Here is a 26095-nt window from a genome sequence, read left to right on the forward strand (position 1 = left end):
AAGAGTTCAGCATTCCCTCAGTTTGTCACATTTAGCTCAGGGAGGTGGGCAGCAGTTATCTGATCCCAAGGATGATCCTCAAGGCCGCTGCGTGCTTTGTCACAGCTTTCACACAAGGCTCCCTGGCCACGATACCACAGTAAGCGTCACTTTGTTCTTCTGCTCCTTCAACATAGGGATTAGTTCTGAGTTGCTCATTCCAACTGCTGGTACTCCATTTACTGCCACTATTTCATCTCCACACCTAATCAAAAAGACAGAAAATGAGCTTGTCATGAGAAAATTCATTAACATTGCAACCTTGGACAATAAGAGCATCTACCCCAGCCCATACCAAGATCATAAATTCTTTATTGAAGTGACTCAGTGCTCGATGAAAGGCAAGAGGAGAGCAGATTCTCATCACAGAGAAGTGGCTGCTGACAGGCTTGGTCCTGATTATGAGGGCAGGGCAAAGAGGACAGTGCTGGTGCCCAATGACACAGCAGTGATGGGCACAGGAGTGCAACTGGCTGGCCTGGCAGCAGAGGGATGTGCTAAGGGAAATGTGCACAGGCTGAGGCATTCTGTCACTGTAGCTTGATTCAATAGGTTTCTCAGGCTGCCTGCTTCGCCCAACCACAGCACACCCAACTACCTTCCACGTGCCTGTACAGCTTGACCGCCGTGGGCTAAGGTAACAGAGCCAGCCCCTCTCCCTTCCCCCAGTCTTCCAGGGCTCCCTGGGCACTCAGGGACACCCAGCTGGCCCCAGGCCCCCACCACGCTCTGACCAGGTCTGTTCTTTCACCCTTTCCAGGAAAGCAAAGCCTGACTCACTGCACTGAAATGTCCCCTTGCCACACAGCAGCCTGTAACAGTGTTGCACTTGCAGCCTGCTGCCTGCTTGTGGAGGAGCTGGTTCTGGTGGATTGTGGAGGTAATACAGTAGTGCTCTGAGTGCTCCAGCTCTGCTACTCACCCTCTGCTCACTGCATTACTGATAGGGCAGCAAAGCCACCTGTTTTCTCTACAGGAGGGCTTTTCTTACTTGAACTGAGACAGTCTTTATAATTGATGAGATTTTTTTACTCAGAGGCCTTTAAGGTTAATCTGGAACATCCCCTTTCTAGCTCTTCTTAATTACTCAATTAAAGCCTTTACAGCCTTTTAAAATATAACTGTTAATTCCCTTTAGTAGGTCATTAGGCTTTTATAGAAAAAACACTTGTGAATGTAGGGCTTTGGTAACACTATTAACTGCATAAGTGAGCATCTATGGATTAGAAGTCCTTAACTTTCAGCTCAGCCAGTTAAAAGGGTAAAAGCCCTCTAGGGAAATGGTGCCCACTGCCACCAGCACTGGTGGTGCTTCTGCCTCGAGCCCCAGGACCCACAGAGGGGTTCACACTCACTTCAGCCTTGCGTTGCGACAGGCGGGCGTCCCAGGCACGATGGTTTTGATGAAGAAGGGCTGGTTTCCTTTGCTCTCCTCGAAGCCTCCAACAATGCTGAAGCCCCAGCTTTCCAGGTTACCTTTGCTAAGGACAATATCTTGACAGCAGTGAAGGTAGCTGCAAAGACAGGCACAGCCAAAACCAGGACGTTTGTAAACATGCCTCAAGGAAAACCACCCGAACAGAAGTTTATGTTTTCCCTCGGGGGAAGTGCAGCTATGTGACAGCCTTGTCTTTCTTCTTGCTTTATGGGCTGAAGGCACCCCTTTGTGCAAGGTGTGTTATGGGGTGGTTATCAGATCTGAAGGTGACAGTCTTTAGTAGCCTTAGCATTGTCAGCGGTAGTCAAAGAGTTAACAAAACATGACTGCTCTCAAAGGGTTTGTGACCTGAAAGATTCATGAATTCCCATCAGAATAACTTCATGATTTTTCCTAACAAACATTTTAATAGACAAAACCAAATCAGCTGTAAACAGCACTGTTAAACCCCACACAGTCAATGGGGAATCGAGGTTTTTGTTGTGTGTGTATGCCATATGCTCAGTACAGTGAAGGCATTTGGCAGCCACGTGTCACTGATGGCAAGCGAGCACTGTGAGCTGAGGCAGCCTTCCTCCTCCTGCATACCTCACTGGAGCACAAGAGGCCATTCCTGCAGGAAGGGACTGCTAACCCAGGACTGCTGCACGCAGTAAGATAGCAGGCAGCAGGTGCTGTGTGCCAGCCCCACTCACTGAGCTGCCCTGCGAGGCTGCCTTACACTGAGACGCTCCTGCAAGGCGTCTGAAGAGGTGTGGCAGGAGCACGGGCCAAGGTCAGGTGATCTGGCACCAGCAGCCTGCCAGGCATCACCCACTGAGGTATTCCAGCAGCTGAACTTCTCCTTACAAATGTTTTTACCTCAAGGGCTTTGCCTGAGCAGTTTGCAGATGAGTTTCAGATTTCAAAAGCCTTCTCAGTTAACTTCTCACTGAGACAAAGATCCAATTATCTGCTTTCGAACAGTAATCTACTTTCTACCCAATCCTCATACCTTAACACTGGGAGACCCAGCTGCAGCTTACTGGTGCTTCCAGTTTTCTTCTATTGGTATTATACAAGTTAGAAAAAACACAGCTATGACAAACGTACATGGCATCTGGTGCAAATAAAAAGCCCAGAGAACAGCAGTGCTACTTCAGCATAAAACATAAGCGAGCACTGAACACATTCTGCAAGAGTTAAGAAAGCTCTTTGCTAGAAATCTATTTCCATATGAAAAGGGGCTTTTAGGAAGAGAAACATTAGGTCTCCGTGATGGAAAATGACCGTGGGAAAAATATTTTGGACTTCACAGAAAGTAAAGGTGCACATACTACTCCGGGAAGCTCCCTGCTGGATCTGCATCCCTTTTGGAGCTTGAGGAATGTGCTGCTCCAGTGGGGCCACAGCAGGGAGCACCTGGAGGTCACTGCAGAAGAGCTCAGGCTTTGTGGACTGGCTGCAGATGGACCTCGAGGTGAGAAGGATGCTGCTCTTTCACCCTGAGCACTAGCAGCCATACCTAATGTGGTGTGGGGCTGTTTCAGAAGTCAAAAGCTGATACAGAGCGAGAGAGCGTAACTCAGTGTTCAGGATTCAAAGAGCAATGAATTAGGAGCCTCAGCACCATGTCCTGAGATGGTAATTTTATACTGTGAGCAACTGGTATTTATTTATTTAACGTAGTGCCACGAAGAAAGGAAGTAAAGTTCCTACACTACTTTCTGTGGCGCATACGGTGATCATGATAATCATTCAAACAGCAGTAATTACTAGTATGTAATTAAGTAGGAACACTCACCACCACCAGATTACTAGCAAAACAATGGAGTAGAAATTTACAGGGACAGCAGGGTTTCCCACAGTTGAGTGACAAGAGAAAAAAAGCCAGAATGTGAGGCACCTGGCTCTACTGCCTGAGGCTGGAGAAGAGCATTCCCACCTCATCCCTCCTGCAGCACAGATGTCTGCATCTTCATCAGGCATGCATGGCCAGAGGCAGGGATGGAAGCTCTCACCCAGGCATACACACCAATGCTGTGGTATCCAAGTGGCCTTATGAGCACAGAGTGTTTTTCCTTTTGGAGGATCAGGATGTTATTCTGTCACCTGACGTCCCAAGAAAGACACAGGACCAGGGCTGTGATCTGAACTGTTCAGCTCTAGTAGCCTGGCACATAACCCAAGTTCTGCAGGATGGGTTGCAGGGGCTGCGCAGCTCAGAACCAGCACGTCACTCAGTGAGCTGGCCTGACAGCATCTGATGTAAAGAAAATAACCCACAGATACAAGAACTGAGGCTAGAATTAAACACCATGGGCTCAGGCATTGCAACAGCTGAGTACGTTTCTCTAGCCCTGAGCTAGACTTTGACTCCAGTCTTTAAGCATAAAAGCTTCCTCTGAGAAGGATGAAAGGACTTTTCTGCTGGGTCAGAGTAGTAGCTGGAAAAAAAGACGCTGAACAAAACCAAAATCCTATATGCCATCAGCACTAAGCTTAGAGCTTCCACACTGATTGCTACCAGGTCTTATTACAAGCAGGTGAGAAAGAATTAGAGCCATTTTTACTACTGGAAACAAAAATTCTGTCAGCTCCTAAAGGTCAGTGCAAGAAAGGAAGCCTGAAGAGCAGAAAGGGCATCTGAAATCATTGCTCCTTGCTTCAGTACTGAGACCTTCTAACAGGCGAAGGAAGGCGAGCCAACATTACTAGCAGCAGCAAAAGGATTTCAAGCAAAGCAACTGGAAAACAAAGGAGGGAGAAGGCATGGCCAGTTTTTCCTGGGTGTACTTCACTGCTGGAGCACCCAAGAGGAACAAGCACCTGGCTGGCTGGCAGCTGAGGATGTGTACCCAGGTTTGGGCTGTCCAGGTACAGCTCGAACTGGTTCACACCAGGCCCGCACAGAATGGACGAGCTGATTCTGAGGGAGAGTGGAGGAAACCAGAGGATTGTGCTGAGCATAAGCCAAGTTAGTCACCTGAGACACAAAGCTATCTTCCGTGGGCTGTTTTGTTTAGCACTTACAGGCTGCTAAGTAACACAGGGGTAACATAACAAGAGCCTTGTTAGTCTTTCGTCTTTCAGGTGCCCCAAGAAACAAGGCTATAAATAATCTGAGCTTCCCACAAAAGGGTTTGGCTTTACTGTTCTGCATTCATCTCCTGCATGATCCCTCTCTCCACTTACCTGAAATGACAGCAGATTCTGTCTTTTCTGGTTGAATATACTTTCAAGAAACCACAAAAGTGAGCCAACAAGAGATCCACCTCACCAGAAAAGAGACAGAAGTTGAATTCTTTGACATCTCAGCTCTGTGATGTGGAACAGGCCATGTTCCTGCCAAAATCTTTGCTAAGTTCACTATCCAAAGCTTTTCTCCAGGGAAACTCAGCAATTCAGAATGGTTTATGCTTCACACTAAAGATCACACAGTTAGAACATCCAGAAAGAATCAGACTGAAAGAGTTCCTCCAAATGAGATCATCAGAATAGATACTGTAAAGCCACAGATACCTGCTGGCCTGTGTAATGCCATCCAGAAAGAGACAGTGATTTCAGAAGGGACAGGTTCTACTGTCTAAATTTGAATCAGTGCCTCAAATTCCAAAATATATTCTCTTCATTTTCTGTGTCACTTCTCTTAGAGGAGGAAAAAGAAAAAAAAAAAAAGGTTTTCAGAAACTTCTGAAACATGGTTACTGTGCAACAGAAGTGGAAAAACAAGGGATAATGCTGTAAGAAACAGCTGAACTTCTTTATGCAGTCACTGCGCTGTGATCTCCCTGGCAGATGAGGCTTTCCTCTGCCTTAAAGCTAACAAGGATACTGGCAATGCTTCCAAGCCAACCCATGGAGAAGTTCATTTCTAGTGTTTAAGTCAGTTCCGTGACTGAGATCACCAAACAAACGTACCTGGGCAATCCAAGCCACGTGATCCAGAGGGGAGACCAGCTGAATCCTCGCTCCTTGATGTCCAGAGAGGGATCTGTGGGGTCTGTTGAAAGGATTTCCAAGGCTTTCAGTATGACTGAGTGGGAAGCTGCATTGGACTTCAGTGCCGAGACGGCTTCGTAGTAGTTCAGATGAGTCAAATCAATGCCATTTATGCTCAGAAGTACATCTCCTGTTGGTTAAATAAAATGGGATTACTGCAAAACTTGTGCTATGAAGCACATTCCTGCCTCAAGGTGCCATGTGGAACCCTGCTTCCAATTTCACTGTACTATCTAAATCCAAATTCTGCTTAAAAACAGTTCCCAACCCGTAGAGGAGCTGAGGCTCTTTACCTCGCTTGATTCTGCCATCCCTGAAGAGGCACCCGATGGGCTGTACACTTGTTACATATATAGGGAGCTTGTTTTTGTTATCTCGTCCACCTCCAATTGTTATTCCAAGGGATTCCTTTGGTTCCTTCTTTATTGCAACTGTCTTTTCATGACTTACATATCCCGCAGGTAATTCCTACAACAAAATGACAGTACAATACACAGATTCATTAATGCAATTAACATGAGAAGCTCAGAACCAGAATAAAATAAAACGTTATGTTTCTTTAACTTTTACATTAAACTTTAACATTTGGCAATACCGCTAGATGGAAAAATCAGCTTCTCTTGTACTTGCTCTGGGTGAAAATATTACTCTGTATTTCCAGTGTGACACTGTGTGACCAAGGCATAGCTGCCTGGGAAACAGCTGCTCTCCCAACAATCCTGCTTTCTTGAGCTGTAAAGAGATGCTCACTCTGAGAACAGTTTTGCACTAAGGAACAAGCTACAAACTCATTCCAAGGCCATTCATACCAAGCAATCAACCCCTCTGACTACCATTTAACTGGGATCACTAACTTCTGAATCATTTTGCCTCTCATGCATGGCTTAAAAGGTACATGGAAACTTGATGCTTGCTCTGTTCATATTAGAATCACCACTCATCCTGATTTCTGCTTGCTAAGCCAATGTGACACAAATGGATGGTCAGGCAAGTAGGAGATACTTGAGATACCATAAATAAAACAAAAATCAAACTCAAAGATGCTGACAAAGATGGCCAGCATCCCTAGAAAATGAACGTGTCTAATGACTATAAGAGTGTTATTTAGAGTTTAAATATCCGGGTTTATTATTCCCTTGTTAATTTGCAAATAATTGAGGATGTAGCCAACTGTGGAGGTAGAAGCAGGTTCCCTACTAACCTTCAGCAGAGGCATTTAGACACAGAAGTCTAGGCAGTTTTAGAGTGCTTTCTCCCACAGCTGATAGCATGAAGCAGACTGCCACTGGTACAGCAGACACAATTGTCCTCTATCAGGATATTCTTGTAACTCACAGATGGATGGCACACACAACACTGGAGTCACAGCAGCACTACAGTGTGATTTGTGTAGTTTCTACTTCTGTGTCATAGAGCTGTCTAGATCCAAACCAGAAGCATAACTTATTACAGCTGCACAATACCCCAACCACGTTGTGCCTCATGAATATCAGGAGCTCCAGCACTGGTGCTATCAGTGTCTCATGGACTGTAAACTTCCCATGGGCCTTTCCAAACAAGGAGGGATTAAACACTGGTTCTGCATCAGCACTAGAGGAAACTTGAGTAATTTTGGTGTTTTTTTTCCAGTAGATGACAAATGCACAATTTTCTAGTGCCAATAGCCGCGAACATGCTGCTTACCAATAGCTCAAGTAGAAAAGGAGATAGCTATAAATCAGTTTTACATAATAACTGTCTTGGAGCTAACACAATAGATCTATCAGACCAGGAATAACCAGTGCTTTTGCCTTTACTGCCAAGCTTACCTTCTGGTAGTTGGACTTTCGTCTATAGTGACACTGGTCTTGTCTTCTGCGGTGGTGCACTGGGCTTCCTCCGCTGCTGCTGCTGCTGTTGTTTGACGTGCTGCCATCTTCCCCTGTGTCCAACAGCTGCACACCTGGCTGCCTCAGGACTACAAAGTTTACCCTGGATTCGCTGGTCTGTCAGAAGCAAAAAGAGCATCTGAAACCATCAGAAGGTGAAGTCAAGCAAAAGAAGGCAAAAAGGCACAACTGCTTCCTCTGCTTTGGTATATGCAACAAGAAAAGAACAGCCAGAATAACCAATCCACACGCTGGATGACCATGATAAAAGTAGTGGATGCTTTTTCTGTAAAAAAAACTTGTTAAAGCTCCTTTCCTCCCATGCCACTCTGTTGTTCAGCATTTCTCCCATGCATTTTTCCCTAAAATACCTGAAGACCTTTGGCCTAAGACTGCTTCCAGTTAAAGTCTCAACCAGCTGTATATCTGGCCTTGGCAGAAATACAGGGAAAGTATTCACTACTGTTACTGCTCTTCTATTTGAAAGAACAAACTAAATTAATCCAACAAAACCTTATTGTGAAGGACTCCATTGGGGTAAGGCATCTGTGCTTGCTTGAGGCATTTCCTGCAACAGATGAGAGAAGCACAGCTGCTGTTCTCACTTATTGGACATGAACTCACTCCTCCAGTGCCACAGCACCATGAAGCAGCGAGTTCCCTGGCCTGGAAAGAAAGACTGCACCAACTCCCTTGCTTTTGTTGTTGTTTTAGTCAGCTGGTTGGTCTGTGTGTGTTTTGTAAACTACTCAAGGACAGAGTTTTCACAGAACAGAACTTTTAAGTCTCTCATCTTCAAAATCACTCCAGGATGCATTTTCTTTTCTCAAACAATCTGGCACACATCTATGTCTCCACAAAATATATTGTAAATGTCACATCCTGCTTTGGGGATTTGTGCTCCCCTTCATCCCTGAGTAGCGGACTATGTACAGTACAAAGGGGTGTGCACATATAGTATAGATGCAAATGGTACTTCACGATACAGAAGAAATTAAATCCCGAGTCTTACTGATCTCAGTGGGATCAAGTTCCTCACACACAATTTGCACTCGCACATTGCTACAGAAATGCAGCAGCAAGAATGAAAAAGAAACTCTAATAGATCATAGTATGGAATTGTATATACAGTAGAAGGAAAGATATCAGATCTCAGAGCTGGAATCCTGCTGTTTCTCTTGTTCTCCCACTCCCCTGCATGCTCCTTTGCTAATTAGCAGGAAGAGAACTGGCTCTCCCTCACTCTGCTGACCTCAGATCCTTTCCAGGATATAAACAATATGTGATCAGATGTATTGTGTCAGGATCTTCAGATAAAAACAAAAACTGGAGGTCACTGCCTGGGAAGATAAAGAATTTAAAAATTGATCTACGTGACACCTACTGCACACACAGCAATCCCTGTTCCTCAACCAACATTCCTTGCCTGCTCTGCTCACCAAAACATTGGGCACGCTGCAGTAAGAACAAATCCCTATAGTGAATGAGAAGGCCACCTTTCTCCTACTCTTTTTATCATTTTAAGAAGCTTTTAGGCTGAGATGTTTTTTTTCCAGAATCCCTCCACAGCCTACCACCTCTCCAAGCAAATATCTTAGTTTGACTGCGTGAAGCACAAGAAGCTGCCCTCATCTCTTCTGACTTCTGTGATGTATGCATCCACACAGTGTATACAAATATTTATTCTGCAAGAAGGTCTCCACACTGACACACCACAAAGAAATTCCAATTGCCTTGGCTAAACTGACATGCCACGAGCAACTGCCTCACTTCAGACTTGTCACAGATGACTCACGATGTATTCCCACTCTTTATGTTTATCTTCATTCAGAAGCAGTGTTTCCCACACATCTGCAGAGAAGTTACTTTCCCAAAGAGAGATTTCAGGGAAGGCAGTTTGCTTCAGCACGTTCTGTCAGCCCCTGGCTCAAGAGCAGGAGCATCAATGCAGATCATTAGCCACACAACTTCTCCACATTATAAATTACCTGGATGATCTGTGCGGCAGTCTCAGGTGTTCCTTGTCTCAAATCCTGGCCATTTATAGACAGGACTCTGTCATTCCGACACAGCTTCCCATTTTTGGCTGCCAAACCTCCCTCTAGCAGATCCAGAATAAAAATCCCTGCCTCATCCGTCTTCCTGATCAGTTTGATTCCCAAAGGTTCGGATCGATCTCTCTTTATCAAGGTGACGTGGATCACTTCCTGATTTGTAGCAGAAGTGGAGTCCTGCTGCACAGCCTTATTGGAAAAGCCTTTCTCCTGCAGGACCATGAGGTGGAGAACAGGACCTGGGTGGCGCAGGAAGGACACAGCTTGGCAGTGAGTCACACTGCTGATGTTGACACCATTCACCTAGAAAAACAAACAACCCAGAGTCCCTAATCAGAACCTACATAATTTAGACACTGTCTACAATGCAGATCACCACAGAGCTGGAGACAGGATGCACAATCCCTGTGCAGCTGTTTCTCGTGCACAACAGAGAGCAGGATTTTCTAAAAAAAGGAATGCAGAAGAAAGCAGATGAGCTAAGGCCATCAATGATGGTGAGCAGCTGAGTACACGGACCAGACAGGACCACTCACATGCTAACAAACCCAAAACTGCAAGATGTTAAATCATAACATGTACGTCACGACACTGTAAAACTGTTCTCCACTAACTTCCAGCATTCAGTACACTCTTGCATAAGAGTCAAATTGGAAACCACCTCCCCTCACTTGGAGGGGCGGTCCACAGCCTACAAAACGTCTGAAATATTCAGTCTAGGCATGCTTTTATCAAGGTGACTCTGAGAAGCTGATTTTCACTTCATTGTCACGTGAGACTTCAGCAGAGCTACTAAGCATGGGGACTTGCTCTAATTACAATCCAGTCAGTACTGGGAGGCGTACAGTTTGGATAAAACAGAAGTGTTGTTGGGCTGCATGAGAAACCAGCGTGGAGATTCAACTGGCCACGTGTGCACAGGGCTGCCAGTTATGACTGACGTCCACAGCCCAGCAGCATAATTAGGTCCTTATGGTTTGTCAAGTGATTGGGCAGCCATAGCCAGAAGGTGCTAACAGTTTTTCTGCGTGTAGGTTTTAGTGCTGTCACCTCGGTCAGCACACTGCAACAAGCTAACGGTACGTTGGACTCATCTGCAAACTAAATCTGGCTGTGGGTCAGCACGGTACAGGGCTGGTGCTCCTGTAGCAATGAGGCAGGAGGGTTGCATACCTCAAGAATATGGTCTCCAGGTGCTATCCTTCCATCCGCAGCAATGACAGAATCCCGCAACACTTCCTGAACAACAATGTTTCCTAGTGGGGTGTCCTTACCCCCAACTATCCTCATCCCGAGCTCTTCCTCTGGATCTTCTCGGTGAATTTCGATCGTGCTCGTTTCCGCCACAAGGCTAGCTCTCTGCGGAACATCTGGTGGTGGAAACCAAAGACAAAACACAACACATGAGTACAGCCTTCCCCCACACAGCCCCACAAGGTTTGTAACACAGGCAGGCTGTATTCAAAAGTAGTATCCAGAGGGAAAGGAAGAGAAAGCAGCTATCAGGAGAGGAAAAGCTAGGTCAGACTGAAAGCTAAAAAGGCCTTATTTCTGTAGTTTCTCCAGAACACTTCTCATCTTGCCCTAACTTGTGGCAAATTTTAACTGTCTGCTATTTCTTGCATTTTATTACAGGGCATTCAGTGTGTTTCACTTAGATGTGTGTCTTTCCTGCTGTGACAGCTGGACTCCTAGAAGTGCACATGCACTAATCCCAGATTCCACAGCACCCATTAGAGAACGGGACTGCCCCGCTGTAATTACTGCTGTCAGGAGACTACCACAGGCAGCTCTCTGCAACCTCCCTCCTCTAATTTCCTGTCCTCTTCTCCCATCTCTCCTGTAACACAGGAGTAATGTTTACCTATTTCACAGCCTCCTGAACTCTAAGCAACGCTTCTCAGACACTCTGAAGATGAAAGTTGTAGTTAGCAAGTCATTTTAAAGCTACCAGCACTGCAGCATTTAGGCAGGCCCAGCACTCTAATGAAGGCCAGCAGACTGCAAAGGTGAACTGCAGCTCTCCAACAAAAGAGGCAAAATCTGCTCCAAATGTACTGAGAGAAGAGGACAACTGAGAGCTAAGCTGATCTGTGCACACATCAGCACCCATCTCCAGCCTCTGCACACTTGGAAACTGAGACACACTGAAACAAGACACAGATTTCCAGGCTCCTGCCTTCTGGCAGGGATTGAGATGAGAGGTTCTACAATGCAGTGCAGGTGGTTACTTTTATCAAGGGTTTCGTAACCAACTACTAATCCATAACCAGGCTAGGCTGTAAGAACACACTTGCTTTGTACTGTTAGGGAGGTACTGACCACTCCAGGAAATCGACTGTATATTTAACTTTCTGAACAAGATTAAGAGGTTGGAGCATTTCCTAATTATTAATTATTTGGCTTCTATAAGTGCTGCGTGTTCCCATTGAGAGAAACTGCATTTGTTTCTGCAAAGAAAACTGCAAATACAACACGCATGGCAGCCTGAGATCTCAGAGCTGTTTTGCATTGGCAGTTCTGTTTCTGGGCAGATCTTTCCACTTGTGATGCCCTTCTGATGAATACATCTCCCCTCTCCTCAAGAACAAGCTCAGTAGAGATTACTTCTATGACTACCAACAAGTAGTACTAGGGACATGTAAGAACACCGGGGACATTTTAAAAATTACCTGAAATAATTCAGTTTTATTATAAATGGTGATTACATAATTTAATCTGTTTATCAAACTCTCACCTTCTTCAGTCTCCTCAAAAGCTGGGTTAACCAGTCCAGGCTCTGCAGTCCCTAGTGATACCACAGCAGCTGCAGAGCTTTCTGCTACAAGTGTGGATCCCCCACTGGGTGCCTCTGGATCCCTGGGCACCTCTGGATCCCTGGGCATGTTTGCGTCCACCTTGGAGAGGGGCTCTTCCTTCCCTTTGGAAACAGGATTCCTTTTCCGTTGTAGTTCACATTTGTACTTCTTGAAACCAGGACACCTGGAGAGAGATTGTCAGTGAGTGTAAGTGGCTAGCCCAGCACATGTATGCTCTGACTGACAAAGGCAGCAAAGAAGTACGTTCAGGATCTCAACAGCTGCAGAGCTTGGATCACAGATGCTTGAAGTCGTTCTCATCCCACTTTCAGCTTCTACTTGCACAAGTAGAAGAGTGAACTTTTTATTCGCTTAATTTCAAAATTAAGCTCAGTGTTTTTAAAAGGAAAAAGCAATAGGAAAAGGACTTACTCTTGCTAAATATTTACATGGCAAACTCTCAGCGAAGACAATACCTCTTTTAAAACATAAGCAAATACTTAGCTCCGTGCTTTTAGAGCTGACTATGAACTGTAAGTTTATGCAAAGGAAGTGACTCGAATTTCAAGCTCGGCCCTGAATCAGGCTTTGTTTTTAACGAGCTGGTAACGCGGGAGAGCAGCGAGCTTTTTCCCCTGAACGAGGCGTGACCCTCGGGCAGCTCCCGGCCTCCGGTCCACGCAGGGGATGAATGGGAGCAGTTCACGGCAGCTTTGCTCCCACTGACCACTCCCCACCTGGAGGTTCAAGGAGTAATTCTGCATTCAACAAAAATGCGCTCTGTATGCAGTTCCACTGTAGCTATCTCAGCAAAAACAAGTGAGGAAAAACAAGCCCTTTTATCAAAAGCACTTAGAGAAAAGTAGCAGGTTAGGAGGGTGATGAATGCAAAAGCGTCACTTTCAGAGCCATGAGTAGTACTGGGTGTTTACCGGAGTCACTTTTCAAATTAAACTCTATTTACATTCTGGATAAACAAGCCTTACCCAGGCGTTACTTCCTCCGGTGTATCCCTGGTCATTCATCTGTTGCTTGGAGCCAGCAAGATGAGCCCAAATGTTAAAGGCAGAAGCTAGCTGACCCACTTGTACACGGCCCTCTTAAGATGTGGAGAAATAAATGAATTTTGCTAAGGGCACTGGAATCCCTCAAGAAACAAACTGCTAGATGCCACTTATTCCCTTAGGTATTATACTGTAATTTAATCTTACAGTTAAAAAACACAAGCACTCAAACCCCAGTGTAATTTTTTTTCTCCTTTTCTCACTTTTGCAAGCTAACAATGCTCGCAGCCCAAAAGTATGATTTTTAGAGCACTCCATCCCCACTGGAGATGCTAAGAACTGTATACAGGAAGGATACAGTTTCCAGTCAGGTCTTTCAAGATAAACACCGAAGGGTGCCTCCCGTCTCCCACACACTACTCATGCATCAGAGGGGTTAGCAAGTGACAGAAGTTCACTGGTACCAGGGCAGACTTCGGGAACACAGAGGAAGGTTCTGACCCCTCAGGTCCGTACCCAGCCCCAGCCCGTGCCACACCACAGCTACGGAGGCAATCCTGTCTGCAGCACGAGCATTCAGCCCTGACAGTAAAAAGAAAGCAGTACAGAGTCAGTTCAAGGACACTGTAAGCTTTCCCAGGGTATCTTCCGTCACTGGCCTGGCTCTAACAGGAGCTCTCAGCTTGTGGTAACAGAGGCAGGCAAGAACCACAAAGGTATGTGCTTGGCTGGAACCGTGAGTGTATCCCAAGTGCCGGGTGACCTATTTATAGCACACAGCATTGACTCAAAAAGCTACAACATAGCTGAAGGGAAACGAGCATTTCTCAATACCCACTAAGAAAAGTACATCTCGCAGATGAAGCTCTGCTTCCGCCTGTAGTACAGCCTGCACTTAGCTCCCTTCCCTGCAATCATTAACTAGGAGCAGATGTTACCCCATGCCGCAGCAAGACCTCTGTCACTGGCACTTCTTTCAAAGCTACAGAACTAACATCTCTGCTGAAGTGCAAGAAAAAACCTCTACACAAAGGGAAAACTGTTTATTTCATGTGCTTCTCTTTCTCAGCAGAAGAATGAGAGAGGATAATGGAACTATAAGTAGGTGATTCAGCAACTGCATAATGCACAGCTTGGAGGGACTTGCGCTATTTGGATCAAAGACATATATTGCGCATCTTAATTGGACCAATTAAACTGGTAACACTGCACTATCCCTCGCCTCCAGAGCATTGAGTTAGCGCCTTTCTTTTCCACACAAGTGAAAGAAGGAATATGCACATTTATAATTGTTTATAAAGAGACAGGCTTCCCAGATCAGGACACAATTTGTATATGTTTGAGTGGTTTTGTGTGCGCAGACAACCTGCCTGCAAGAAGGTAAGGAAGGACCTCAACCTTTGCCGCTGTAGCACATGGGAGCTCACCTCCCTAACCCACAATTATGCTGTCTTCACACGCCCACCTTTCTGGCCTCACCTGCTGTCACCTCACTTCTGCTGTCCCATTCTGTCCCCAGTTTAAAATCTTTCTGCTCAGAAGCACAAGAGACAGATGGCATTACACGAGGAGTGATAACACAAAGTAAATGGGAAAGCACCTGTTCTGCAGGTGAGCTTCTAGTTCACACCGCTGCATGGTCTGCTGACACTCTGCCTTGAATGGACAGATGACAACCAGCTTATCCAGCAGGTTTCGGACTAGAAGGCTGGACTTGTGGCACTGCTGGAGAGAGAGCTTCTTCCGATCCATAGGACAGAAGTTATACTCCTGCATGAAGTTTTCAAGGCACTTGAAACAGTAGGTATGTCCACAGGGGGTGTCCATAGGCTGGAGCAGAGGCTGAAGGCAGATATGGCAAATGAGTTCATCGTCCACTTCATTCTGGAAGTTGTAGAGATGATTGTCCGGCAAGAGGTGGAACTGTCCGCATTCACAGCACAGCTCACCAGCGTGGTACGCCTGCTCTTCTGCTGCAGGATCTGCCATGATGGCCAGGAACTGCACTCCCAGGGCAGCAGGAAGGAAACGTGTCCTGTAGCAGCTGTGTGACAGAGTTCCTCTGCTGAAAAGAAGAGACAGAGATTTCCAGCTGACTGCCAGCTCACGATGTAGCCAATTAAAAATTAAATTGTGCTCCTGCCTTGTTTCCCTGGTACTCTCACCCCACCAACCCCTTGAAAGTTCTTCCTTCCAGAGAGATCCTGTAAATGATCAACCCAGGGATGAGAGATCAGCAAAACGTTTAAGTGGATGAACTGAAGCTGAAATTACTTTACATGCAACAGTGACACGGGGTATGTAAAACCTTGCTAAATGTATGAACTTAAAAGCTGACAAGCACTATACATTCTTGAGAGAGTAATTTTTCCATGGATTATTTTTCTCTAGAGCTTTCCAAACGACAATGGATATGATTCATTTATAAGACATATATGGTGAGATATCAGTTTGAAGATTCATATTTGGATTTTCGGTCTTTTGGGAGGAGCGATCTGAGGATGAGGAAGAAAAAGAGGAAGAAATTTCAAAAGAAACAAAAAAAATCTGAGCCACGTTTCCTTCCTCTTAAGCTTACTCCCTCCACAAAACATTAATGTTAACAAAGAATGCATTGTTCTCTTCTCATCCATGCCTAAATTTACTCACGGAAACATTTTCTATGAAAAGACTCAAGTTTTCTGAGGGGGGAAAAGCCACAAATACAGTGCATGCCATAGTCAGCTGTACTGTAAGGCAAAGGCTTGAGCCTTTCTAAGTCCATTAAAAAATTCTGGTTAAAAAAAAACCCACCACAACCATGATGAAATGAAAAATGCTTGAAAACAGTTCCTTTGTCTGGAACAGGTAATATCTAGGCAAGAGTGAACACCAGTCTGCACCAGTGCCTGGAGGACATGGCTGGCACAGAGCAGCGACACTGCAGGAGGGCAGGCAAGAACAATAAGATAGCAAGAACAGCCAGAAAAAATTAGTCACGGGTTTCTAATAAAAAACATACATCATTCTGCCTCAATTAATTGTCAAGCATAAGTCATCTATTTAATTAAAAGGATAACATATCACCAGCAGAATCAAGGGACTTCCCGGGCAAATTTTCACCTAGCTAGAGAGAGATGGGGGCAGCCACAGGGGAAGCAGGCACCAAGCTGCTCACTTCTGCTGCTGCTGGAAAGCATCCTCCTCTAAGTGCAGGAAGGCACTGACACTGGGCACGCAGCCCTCGCTCTTTTCAATGCATTCACTCCTTAACTCTTACCCACAAATGGAAGCAGATGTGCCCTGCCCTTCCAGAAATGCCACTGTTCTTTGCTACTTACCTGTCCGAACCAGACAGGACACCTCTGCCGTTTTTCTTACTGAAAGCTCCCATTTGACCTGAGGCCATCCCGCGTGTGAAAAGGAAACATTTCAGCATCAATCACCTACCAATGCTGATCAATCAGCTCAGCACCCGCTAAGGAAGCTTCCAAGGCTAACACCTACCAACACAAAATACTTGTGCTTCGGGTTGTAGTATTTGCATAAGATTTTGGCAAGTGATTAAACAACTGCTGTCTCAGTGAAAACAAACTCTATGGTAATTCTGCTGATAAACAACTTCTAAATGGGGGGGAGGGGGCACCACATTATTTACCAAATTCATACTCTGCTTTCTGTGCCTGAAGTTATATGTGATGATCTCATTTATGAGTCACTTCAAAAAACTCACGGAGCATAAAAGCATCACCACAATCTTGCTGCATTTTTCTTCTTTTTCTGTCCTCCTGAGCCTAGATCCTTAAAAGAGAGGTGTGAAAGTTTCATTCCACAGTGCCAAAGAACATTTTCCTTTTACCCCACCGTCCTTTCTGTGTGGAGGACCCTCCCGCAGCCACCAGGGAACCATGGCCGGGCTCCTCAGCCGCGAAGCACACCCATCCCACAGCCTTCGGCGAGGCAGAGGCAGCGAGCAGCTCGGGGAGGGCAGCAGGCTCCAACAAGCCTGCCGCCTGCTCAGTGATTCAGCCAGAAAGCAGATGTTCTGTACGGGGAAAATTGCTAACATCTTATTCAGCAAAGATGACTACTGCACAACAAGACAGACCTTAGGTGTCTAGAAAATGCAGTGTTTGAACACCACAGGCACAGCTGCCGACTGCTCAGGTGGAGCCCAGCTCCAGCTGTCCAGGGCTCCTGCTGTCCAGTGGAGCTGGAAACCCGCTCCATCTTTGGCAGTTGCTGCTGCTCATTCCAGCCACCAAAGGACAGACCATCCCAGCAGCCCCTGCCATTCTCGTGCTGCTTTTTGTTGTTTATGAAAACGTCAAAGTCTGACATATACTGCTCATCTAGTTCTGTTTCAAACACAACGGAAACGTCTGAGTGACCCAAAGAGTAATGCACCCCTCCCATACACAGCAAAGAACTGAAGAAAATCAACCTGCACAAACCTCTCGTTTCTTACCCTGTGCAGGTGAGAGAAAAGATTTCTTTAAGATCACCTTTACCTCTACTGAGTAAGAACAACAAAAGCAGAAGTGGTGTGTTGTTTTTTTTTTTTTTTTTTTTTTTTTTAAGTAGGATTTCTTGTACTGTAACTCTGACTCAAGGAATAGCATATTTTTGGAGGGAAGACTTATCAGGGCTGTCAGCTATTTTTTCCCACCAAAGCAAGCCTGCTGCTGACAGCAGCAGCACAGTGCCTCCTGTTCTTGCCCTGCAGGGCACAGCCCAACACCTCTGAGCACCAGGAGCCGTGGCTGGCACAGGGCTGGCCTCCAGCACACCCCAACTCAGAGCAGAATGACGAGCTGCTTCTGCAGAGGCTCACAAAGTCGTTTCAGAGAGAGCAAGTACACCAGGAAACCTTTCTGCTGTTTTGCCTCTGCCTGTACTAAAGTAACTGAAGATGGGTTGAGTACCACTGAGATCAATATCCCTGCTGCCAAGCTCACTGCTGCAGCTCTCAGCACTGCCAGGCACTGCTCTTTCTGTTCATTAGTTAGTTCTCCCTAAGTTAGTGTGGGGCACAAGCACTATTCTGCCCCAGCCCATCCGCTCCTACAGCTCTGGCACTCACTTTCGGTCAGGAACACACCCTAGTGCCATCTCCTTGGGGTATAACTTCACTGCTTTTCCAATTCACAGACTGAGCTCATATCACAAGAGGCTGAACCAGAAGCCCAGAGCCACAGCGTGCAGGAATGTAATACTCTCATGTGATTCTGAGCTTACTGTAAGCGACTCACCTGTCATCACATAGGAAGATCCAAGGAAACAATACCACCCCAAACATATGAGCACAAAATGATATTCCACCCCCACCCCGAGGAGCACATTCCTCGTTGCAAAGCAAAGGAAGACACAGTCGGGCTACAGATGCGAGGAGGGGACACAGAGCAGAAGCATAAAGGTTCCTCCCAACAAATCACAATGACTGGAGGAATGTCACTGCTAAAAAAGTAAACATTAAAGAAATCTAATTCTCAGCATTAAAAAAGAATACATTTGTGCCATGGAAAATATGCTGGAAATACAAGGACTTCATATGTTAACGTGCTGATACAGACAGACATTGCTGACAACCTGGATCTAAGAGCTGGCTGTGGGACAGCAGGGCGCATGCCCACGTACACGGCCATGTAACAGCTCCTGCAATAATTACGTTATTATATTTATGACTGCATTTCCCTGGGAGACTGGAAATACAGCATTCCTCGTAAAGGCAACACAATTAATTTTGGGGGGTGGACAAAACAAAGGCTGTGCATTCTGGATTGAGATAACTGAGGGCACACAACAGGAGGGCACTGACCAAAAGCAATCTAATTACATCAGCTAAAGCAGCAAATTCATGATGGAGCCTAACACAGCAAACCCAGGGCTCTGTCAATAAGACATAAGGAAAACAGACCCCAAAAAACTGCAAAACTTTCTTCAGTTTTCTATTGGTTCACAAGCCTTGTGCTTCACTAGATTGTTTTGTTTTTTCTTTTTCTAAATGAGAAAGAGATTGCAGAAGTGTTCTGTATCTGCTGTTCTGTTTTTTCTTCTGCTGAATTTCAGCTCTTCTTTGAAGGAGGGCTTCAGGAGCGTGAAAAGCAGCAGGTTTTCTATGAAACACACCAGCACCATGCCCAAACGCTTCCAATCTCTGCTACAGTCTTTCACAACTATGAAGGAGCCATCCTTAGTTTATATTAGTCACCCAGGAAATAGTGTTGAAACATCAGTCCTTCATAAGCAACGCTTGCAGCAGGCCACCTTCTCCAAGAGGCACAGTACCAAATGCTGGAATACTTCACAACACTGATAACTCAGAGCCCTACTGCCTTTCCTTTTTACTTTCTGATACTGCTGAAGATTAGGCCACTGAAAGTAAAAGTATGAAGCCAAAGCCTCTGTAAACAAGAGGTCCGTCCAGCTATACAAGAAGTAACCCCTTCAATGATTAACTCCGCTTTCAAGCCAAGAGTTCCTAATGAGGCAGCAGGGAGAGGAACTGCTCAGCACCGACCTGAACGCTTCCACTGAGGAGCTTCACATCCATCCTGCTTTGCTGCACTCCCATCTCAGCACACACCACCACTTCAGAAAGTTCTCACTGGCCCCATCATTTCTGCTTGTTCATTAACCATAAACCTGAAAACAAGTTTTATTAGAAAGCCCTCACATGTTTGTGCTTATGGACAGTTTGGTTTCAAAAACAGCACCTGTTTTCTCAACTGTATTTTCATGAAACAGAACCATTGCCATGTTAGACTAGAAAAGACACTGTTCTCTGTTTTCAGAGGCAGAAACTCTGATTTTGAGGGACGTGCTCCAAGGCCTAGCTGACAAGAGTAAGCCCATCCCAAGGAATTTTCTCAGTGTGGCACGAGGATTCTCATTTTCAGGTGATTTTAGTAATATTGGATATATATTTATATTAAAAGGGAAGGATTTTTTTTTGTAATATTTATTCTTAAAATCTTGCTAGAAACCAACAGCAGCAATGGCAAACAAGTACCTGGTTTTATGGGAAAGCTACCACAAAAAAATCAAGAAATCTGTTCTTCTGCTCCACTTCTCTCAGTACCATACATTTGTTTCTTAACTCAAACAGAAATGCCACAGCACCACAACCACCTCCCCAGGGACCCAGCTGGCTCTAAAGCAGGAGGACAGCACAGTGTGATTTCAGCAATCCTTGAGCAGGGGATGACGGTGTTACATGGTTAATCACACCTGGATAGCAAGCACCTGCAAATTCCCCCTCTCCTCTGCTTTTAACAAGGGATTAAACAGAGAGGTATAAAACGTTTTCCACCTACATCATTCCTCCAAGGAGATTAAACAATGACTATTCTAACATGCAGCTCTGAAAAATGGACAACTTTAATGCCAGCAAATGGAATTGAAGACAAATGCTGCAGGAGAAGCTATTTTTATTTACGTTTCCAACACTTTCTCACCTTTGTTAGATGCTTCCACTGCATCCATCCTCTTTTCCACATCCTTTTCTTCTCAACAAACACACGAGCTTTATGGTCACAGGAACACAAAGCTTATGCAGATTCTTCTGTTTTACCAGTTAAATCAATTAGCTTCTTTGCAGAATATGACACACAGACTTTTATGAAAGCTTCACTGCCAGCAGCACACATGTATTTTCTTTGTGTGCTTTGTTTTTCTTCTTGCATCTAATAATCTCTCTCTAGGAAGTTAAATACCCCAACCTCCACCCCCATCTCACCTACACTTTGAATTGGGCAACTACCTGCAATCCCATCCCTAAAAATGAGTTAGACATTTGTGAATAAGGTTTTCTACAAAGAAAGGGGGATCCATTACTACAATTTAAGGATAAAGGAACAAACCTTCAATAACCAAAACTCCTCCTGCCCTTGGAGCAAAAAGCTGCAAACCAAATCAAAGGAGATGCGATGTTGAGATTTAGGTTCATCTGAATATCTGGTGCAACACACGCTTTCCTAAGAGTTGGGCTCTGAGGACAAGAGGTAAAGATCCTATGTCATACGAACACCAGGCATTCCTACCCCATCACACACCACCATGTCTACTGGGAAGTTCTTGCTTATGGAAATAAAACAGCACCAGGGTTTACAGAATATGAAACAAGCACGTAACGTGCAGAAGCTTGTCTCAGGTACAAGCCTTGGTAAGTGGCCAACCCTGATAGCTACTGCTCTTGCAGTAGCCTGATGGCAACCTGTACATTACTGTCTGTGATCTAGGTGTCAGTTAAAATACAGGTCAGAAAAAGAGTGGACATTTTCTACGATGATTTCTGAAGTCCATAAGGGAAGAAGTAAGACTGTGCATTATACAACTGCATCTTTTAAAAGTCCATGTTTAAGTATCCTTACCAGGGCAGTTATTAACACATGTATTTACAAACCACATGAGGAGAGACTTTGCCTTGGGTAGGCATATGGCATTTCTGCAGCTCTGGACCTCACCTGTCTTGTGAGAAAGCAAAGCATTCATCTCTGTCACGCTTGCAGTTGTTACCATTAGAAACATCAGATTAGGGCTCTACTGCTGGATAAAGTAACAGAACTTTTAGCTACCTGCACTGGGGCAAATTTTGGTCTCAGTTACACTAGCACTTTTGCTTTTTTTTATAGTACTCTTAGAAGTATGACACAGTCAGTGAAAGCATCCCTTGCTATCAGCAGGCAGCAGCAGGGCGTATTACCCTGCCCAGAACACAACAGCACAGACTTCCCTTCTCAAGGTAAGAGGGCATTTCATCAAAAGGAGAGCAAAACACCATCTAGCCCAGACTTGTTCCAACTACCTAAAAAAGCTGAACTAAAAGATAATTACATCTGCAGCTCCCTTTACATCCCATCGGATCACGCTAAAGGGGAAAGAAAACAAGTTATCTTCATTTAAAAGAACAAAAAGCTAACTACTTCCCCAGACCACAAGCTCTCACTGCAGATCCTCAGGCTGTGCAGGGAGGTTTGAAGGCAGTTTAAACTCCCGCCAGCCCAAGGGCAGGCAGGATGCAACCAGTCACCCAAACCACCTTCCCCACCAACGGCAGCTCATAAGCACTAGAGGAAAGTGGAGGGAAAAACACTCCTTCCATTAAGGACTATGTTCTAAAGACCTAAAGAAGAACATTAAGGCCCATTTTAAGCACACAGATTCTGTTGCTTCGGACATCTGTATTACAGTTTCACGAGCTTAAGCACAGTTGCACATGTAATTTCAGATGCATTTTCATCATATAACTTCTCCTGGTACATCTACTTGGCTTCAGACTTAAACACCCCTCACAGCTGGGGGGGAACAAACCACAAGGATACTTTTTTTTCTTTCCAAGTCTTAACCTGATCTAAAATTGCGTGCAAGCTGGTATCAGAAACAGGTCTTTAAGAACTATTGTTATCTTAACTTTTTAAGGTACATATTTACAGAATGAGTAAATCGTTATCTATGTTCCATTGCTCTAAAAATAATGTAAAAAATTGGCGTGGCCTTCTCAGCAGTTGCAAGAGCAAGACCAGCCCTGCTGACCAAAGTCCTCCCACCACCCCACAAAGCAGCAGTGCCATCCTTCCTTCGTCAGCAGACAGCCACTCCAGCACGACCTTGGGTGGAGCACTGGGCAGGAGTGGGGCACAGCCTCCCCTGCTCCGCTCCAGCAGCCAGGTGTTGTTGTCACAGGAGAACTCTCCTTCCCTAAATCATAAATACAGAAAGGCCCAAAGACCATTGTTTATGTTTATGCATCCTACTTGAAAAATTCATGCAGTAATTCTTGTCCGCTTCCGAACAGGATCACTTAACAGAGGATATCCCTCAGACCCAAGGCTCCCAAGGCATGGGTTGTTGGTTGGCTTTTTTTCCCTTTGTATTTAGAGACGTTATTAAATGAGAAGAATTTATCTGTAATTTATTAGTCTAGAGGTGGAGGTTAACAAGTCTGAGAGCTTTACAAATAGGGCTGATCAAGAGTTCCTGGACTTTTCAGCAATCACAAAAGCAGCGATGGCAGAGATGAATATAAAAAAGCAGCAGGTTACGTTTCATCTCAACCCTTGTCTTATCTGCCACACAGCCAGCTCTTAATGAGAAAGTCTGCTGCAGCTGTTTGCAAAGCTTGCACAATTTAAGGCCCAGGCAAAGAGCGGACAATGCCAGACAACACTACTTTTAAACACAAAGTCTGTTCCAGTACTTCCCCTCCACAGACAATTCCAAATAAGGAACAATACAGTTGTAAAAAAAAATCTGCTGCACAAAGACCCTCTGGAGCAGTACCTACACATAAAACCAACCCTCACGTGCAAGCTGCTGACTGTCTCTCCAAATTCCTCCAGCTTGATTCCACTTTCCTCCTTTCAGACTAGACTTTCTTCCTGTATCATTGCAGTAATTCCCACTACTTGTGGTTACCTAAATCCCCTTGACACTTCAACGGTGTGCAGCATACTTACTCGTGGACAACTTATCATCCAAAGTATCAAAAGGTCTAAAATGATTTCAGTATATTTCCAATGCAAGTTTCAGGCTAGAGCAACATTTTGTGTGCTGTAAATCAGGGCACGTGAACTGATGAGGGTCTGTCAGATATGATTCCTAACAACTGTATGAGCACTAGGAGTGCTATGAGTGCCTCAGCACTAAAGTAAGCTGAGAAGGAAAAGCCAAACAAGAGGAGTTTGTAATATATCAGCAAAACATGCTCCAGCCCAGAAGACAACAGCTGCAACCACTCTTGCAAGAAATACAGTCAGAATGAGATGATGCAGCTGAATGTTCTAAATGAAGTTGCTATCGCAATTTCAGTGCATTTTTTACTTCTGCTTTGCTTTTAATGCAGAAAACAAATACGTGGCAATGCACACAGAAGAGTTAAAAGTACAGCAGTGGGTGCCTCATGAACAACAGGTACTTTATTCTGGTCACCTACTATTAAGTCTAGGACTCTACAATTTCACGAACAGGTAAATTCATCCAGTCACTATACTTCGGGAAGTACAGACCTATTATTGCTTATGAAACCATTAATTACAAGTGCTAATTGACGTTACTGGGATCTCCATTCAGCTGGCACTCATGTTATGGACCATAATCCTCAATGTTCCATCAGGCATCTCTGACCCCATGGTTTTCTAGAGCACAGAAGGTCCTTTAACCACCGGTCCCTTCTGGAGCTCACAGTCCTCACACCAGGTGGTTGGATTTGTTTCTCAACTCTTACCCTCATTATTCATTCAGTAAGAAACTTTAAAGGAAGCCTGCTTTTTAACAGAGAAACTTCCTTTCAGCTGTGACCTCCGGTGCCTCTCTCCATTCCATTTCACTGGGGTTTTATGCCAGTGCATCTCCGTTATTTAAATGCATTACATACACATCATGCTTGCCTACAAGGGCAGATGTAGTAGGCAAGGTAAGGGAGGTATGGTTTTCAGGCAGAGCTGTATTCCAACAGCTAGCTAACTCCACAAAAGGTCAACCTTATATTTCCTTGCTCCATCCTCAGCCAAAGGACCCGATTGTTTTTCCCTGCACAAGCACTGGTTCTATTCTGACTTCATGAGCTTCTTTGGGCAGCAAACCTTGTTGGGGGAGGCAACGAATGTGTCTACATACATCTCTTCCAGAAGCAGACATCCTACATCTACTTAGCTATATTGTAAAAGAGCAGTTTAAGCATTAGTTTCAGCTTGCCATTTAAAAGTTTTGTTTTGAAGGCGCCACGTGCACAGCCTGCTTTCTTTTACTGGAGGACTGCCAAAGAGCCCTGGCCTTCAAGCACCAAGGACAAACGCCAGTGCTGCCCCTCAGAGGCATGGCACACAACTGGCACTGCTGCTGAGGGTAACTACACCTGCACACCATGCTGTACCACCCAAACCCTGGGCTGCTCTGGAGTCTCCAGAAGCCAGAGCAGAGGACTAGACACCTCTGGAGCCTTGTGACAGTGACATGAATCTCCCTGGGCTGACTTGTGTGCTGTCACTCCTGTGCCTACATACTGTTGACACAGCAGAGACCTCTCACAACACACTATCTGCCTTTGGGCTGGGATAGTGTTTTCTACAGAGCTTTTACACGGTGCTGTAAAACAGGAGCAGAAAATGAAATTACAGCATTACTCATTTGTAGGTTTGGTAAGCAACAGGGGAGTACTCATTCTGCATTCCAAGGGCTAAGTGGGACCACAAACCAGCTCAAGGGATCACAGTGTGTTTCTAGGGCCAGCATGAAACCCCCAGTATGTACAGGGGGATAACTCACCTGTGACACCCTCCCCACCAGCACTGCCTGTGAGGAACTGCCTGATGCTGAGAGTGAGGGTAATGGTAGAGGGATGGGAGTGCCAGGTGGACAAAGCCCGGCATGAGCCAGGGCTGTACAGCCTGGAGAAGGGGACCCGAGGAGACCTGAGAGCAGCCTCTCAGTATCTAAAGGGGGGGGCTATAAGAAAGAAGACAGACTCTTCAGCAGGGTCTGTTGTGACAGGATGCAGGGAAGAGGTTTCAAACTAAAATTTGCTTTCTATAATAAGGGCAGTGAGGCACTGGAGCAGCTCTCACAGAGAGGTGGTGGCGCCTTGTCCCTGCGGTCACTCAAGGTCAGGCTGGTCGAGGCTCTGCACACCTGATGGAGTTGGACTGATGGTCTTTAAGGCTCCCTTCCAACTCAGATGGCTCTAGAGCACTCGGGCACTGCCTCTGGTTTCCACGCAGTCTGAAGCCCTCACGCTGGAATAAAAGCGTTCCAGTCCTACAATACCCCTCACACAGCTCCTCCTGAACCTCCCACCCCTTCCAGAACATTACCTCATCTCTAACACCTCACGTATTTATTACCTTCACGGCACTTCCAAAGCGTCCACGCCGTCACACTGCTCTCCTTTGCCCATTACCTCCATCGCTATTTATTGGCCTTTCCCGCATCAGGAGCT

At 45.4% G+C, this 26095-nt stretch overlaps 1 protein-coding gene across 1 annotated transcript; it reads right to left on the reverse strand.

The window, feature by feature from the left end:
• On the reverse strand, positions 1–26095 carry LOC136044322 (ligand of Numb protein X 2-like). Its single transcript, XM_065729576.1, has 10 exons — positions 26001–26095; positions 14783–15247; positions 12118–12362; positions 10554–10750; positions 9315–9683; positions 7267–7443; positions 5752–5926; positions 5378–5588; positions 1395–1553; positions 1–244 (listed from the first exon to the last, which is right to left on the reverse strand). The coding sequence occupies exons 2-10, from the start codon at positions 15169–15171 to the stop codon at positions 109–111; spliced, it is 2058 nt and encodes a 685-aa protein (XP_065585648.1). The 5' UTR covers positions 15172–15247; positions 26001–26095; the 3' UTR covers positions 1–108.

The sequence above is a fragment of the Cyrtonyx montezumae genome, unplaced genomic scaffold (assembly GCF_038088225.1).
Source record: "Cyrtonyx montezumae isolate F1298 unplaced genomic scaffold, pur_monq_1.0 scaffold_11, whole genome shotgun sequence".
NCBI classification, from domain to species: domain Eukaryota; kingdom Metazoa; phylum Chordata; class Aves; order Galliformes; family Odontophoridae; genus Cyrtonyx; species Cyrtonyx montezumae.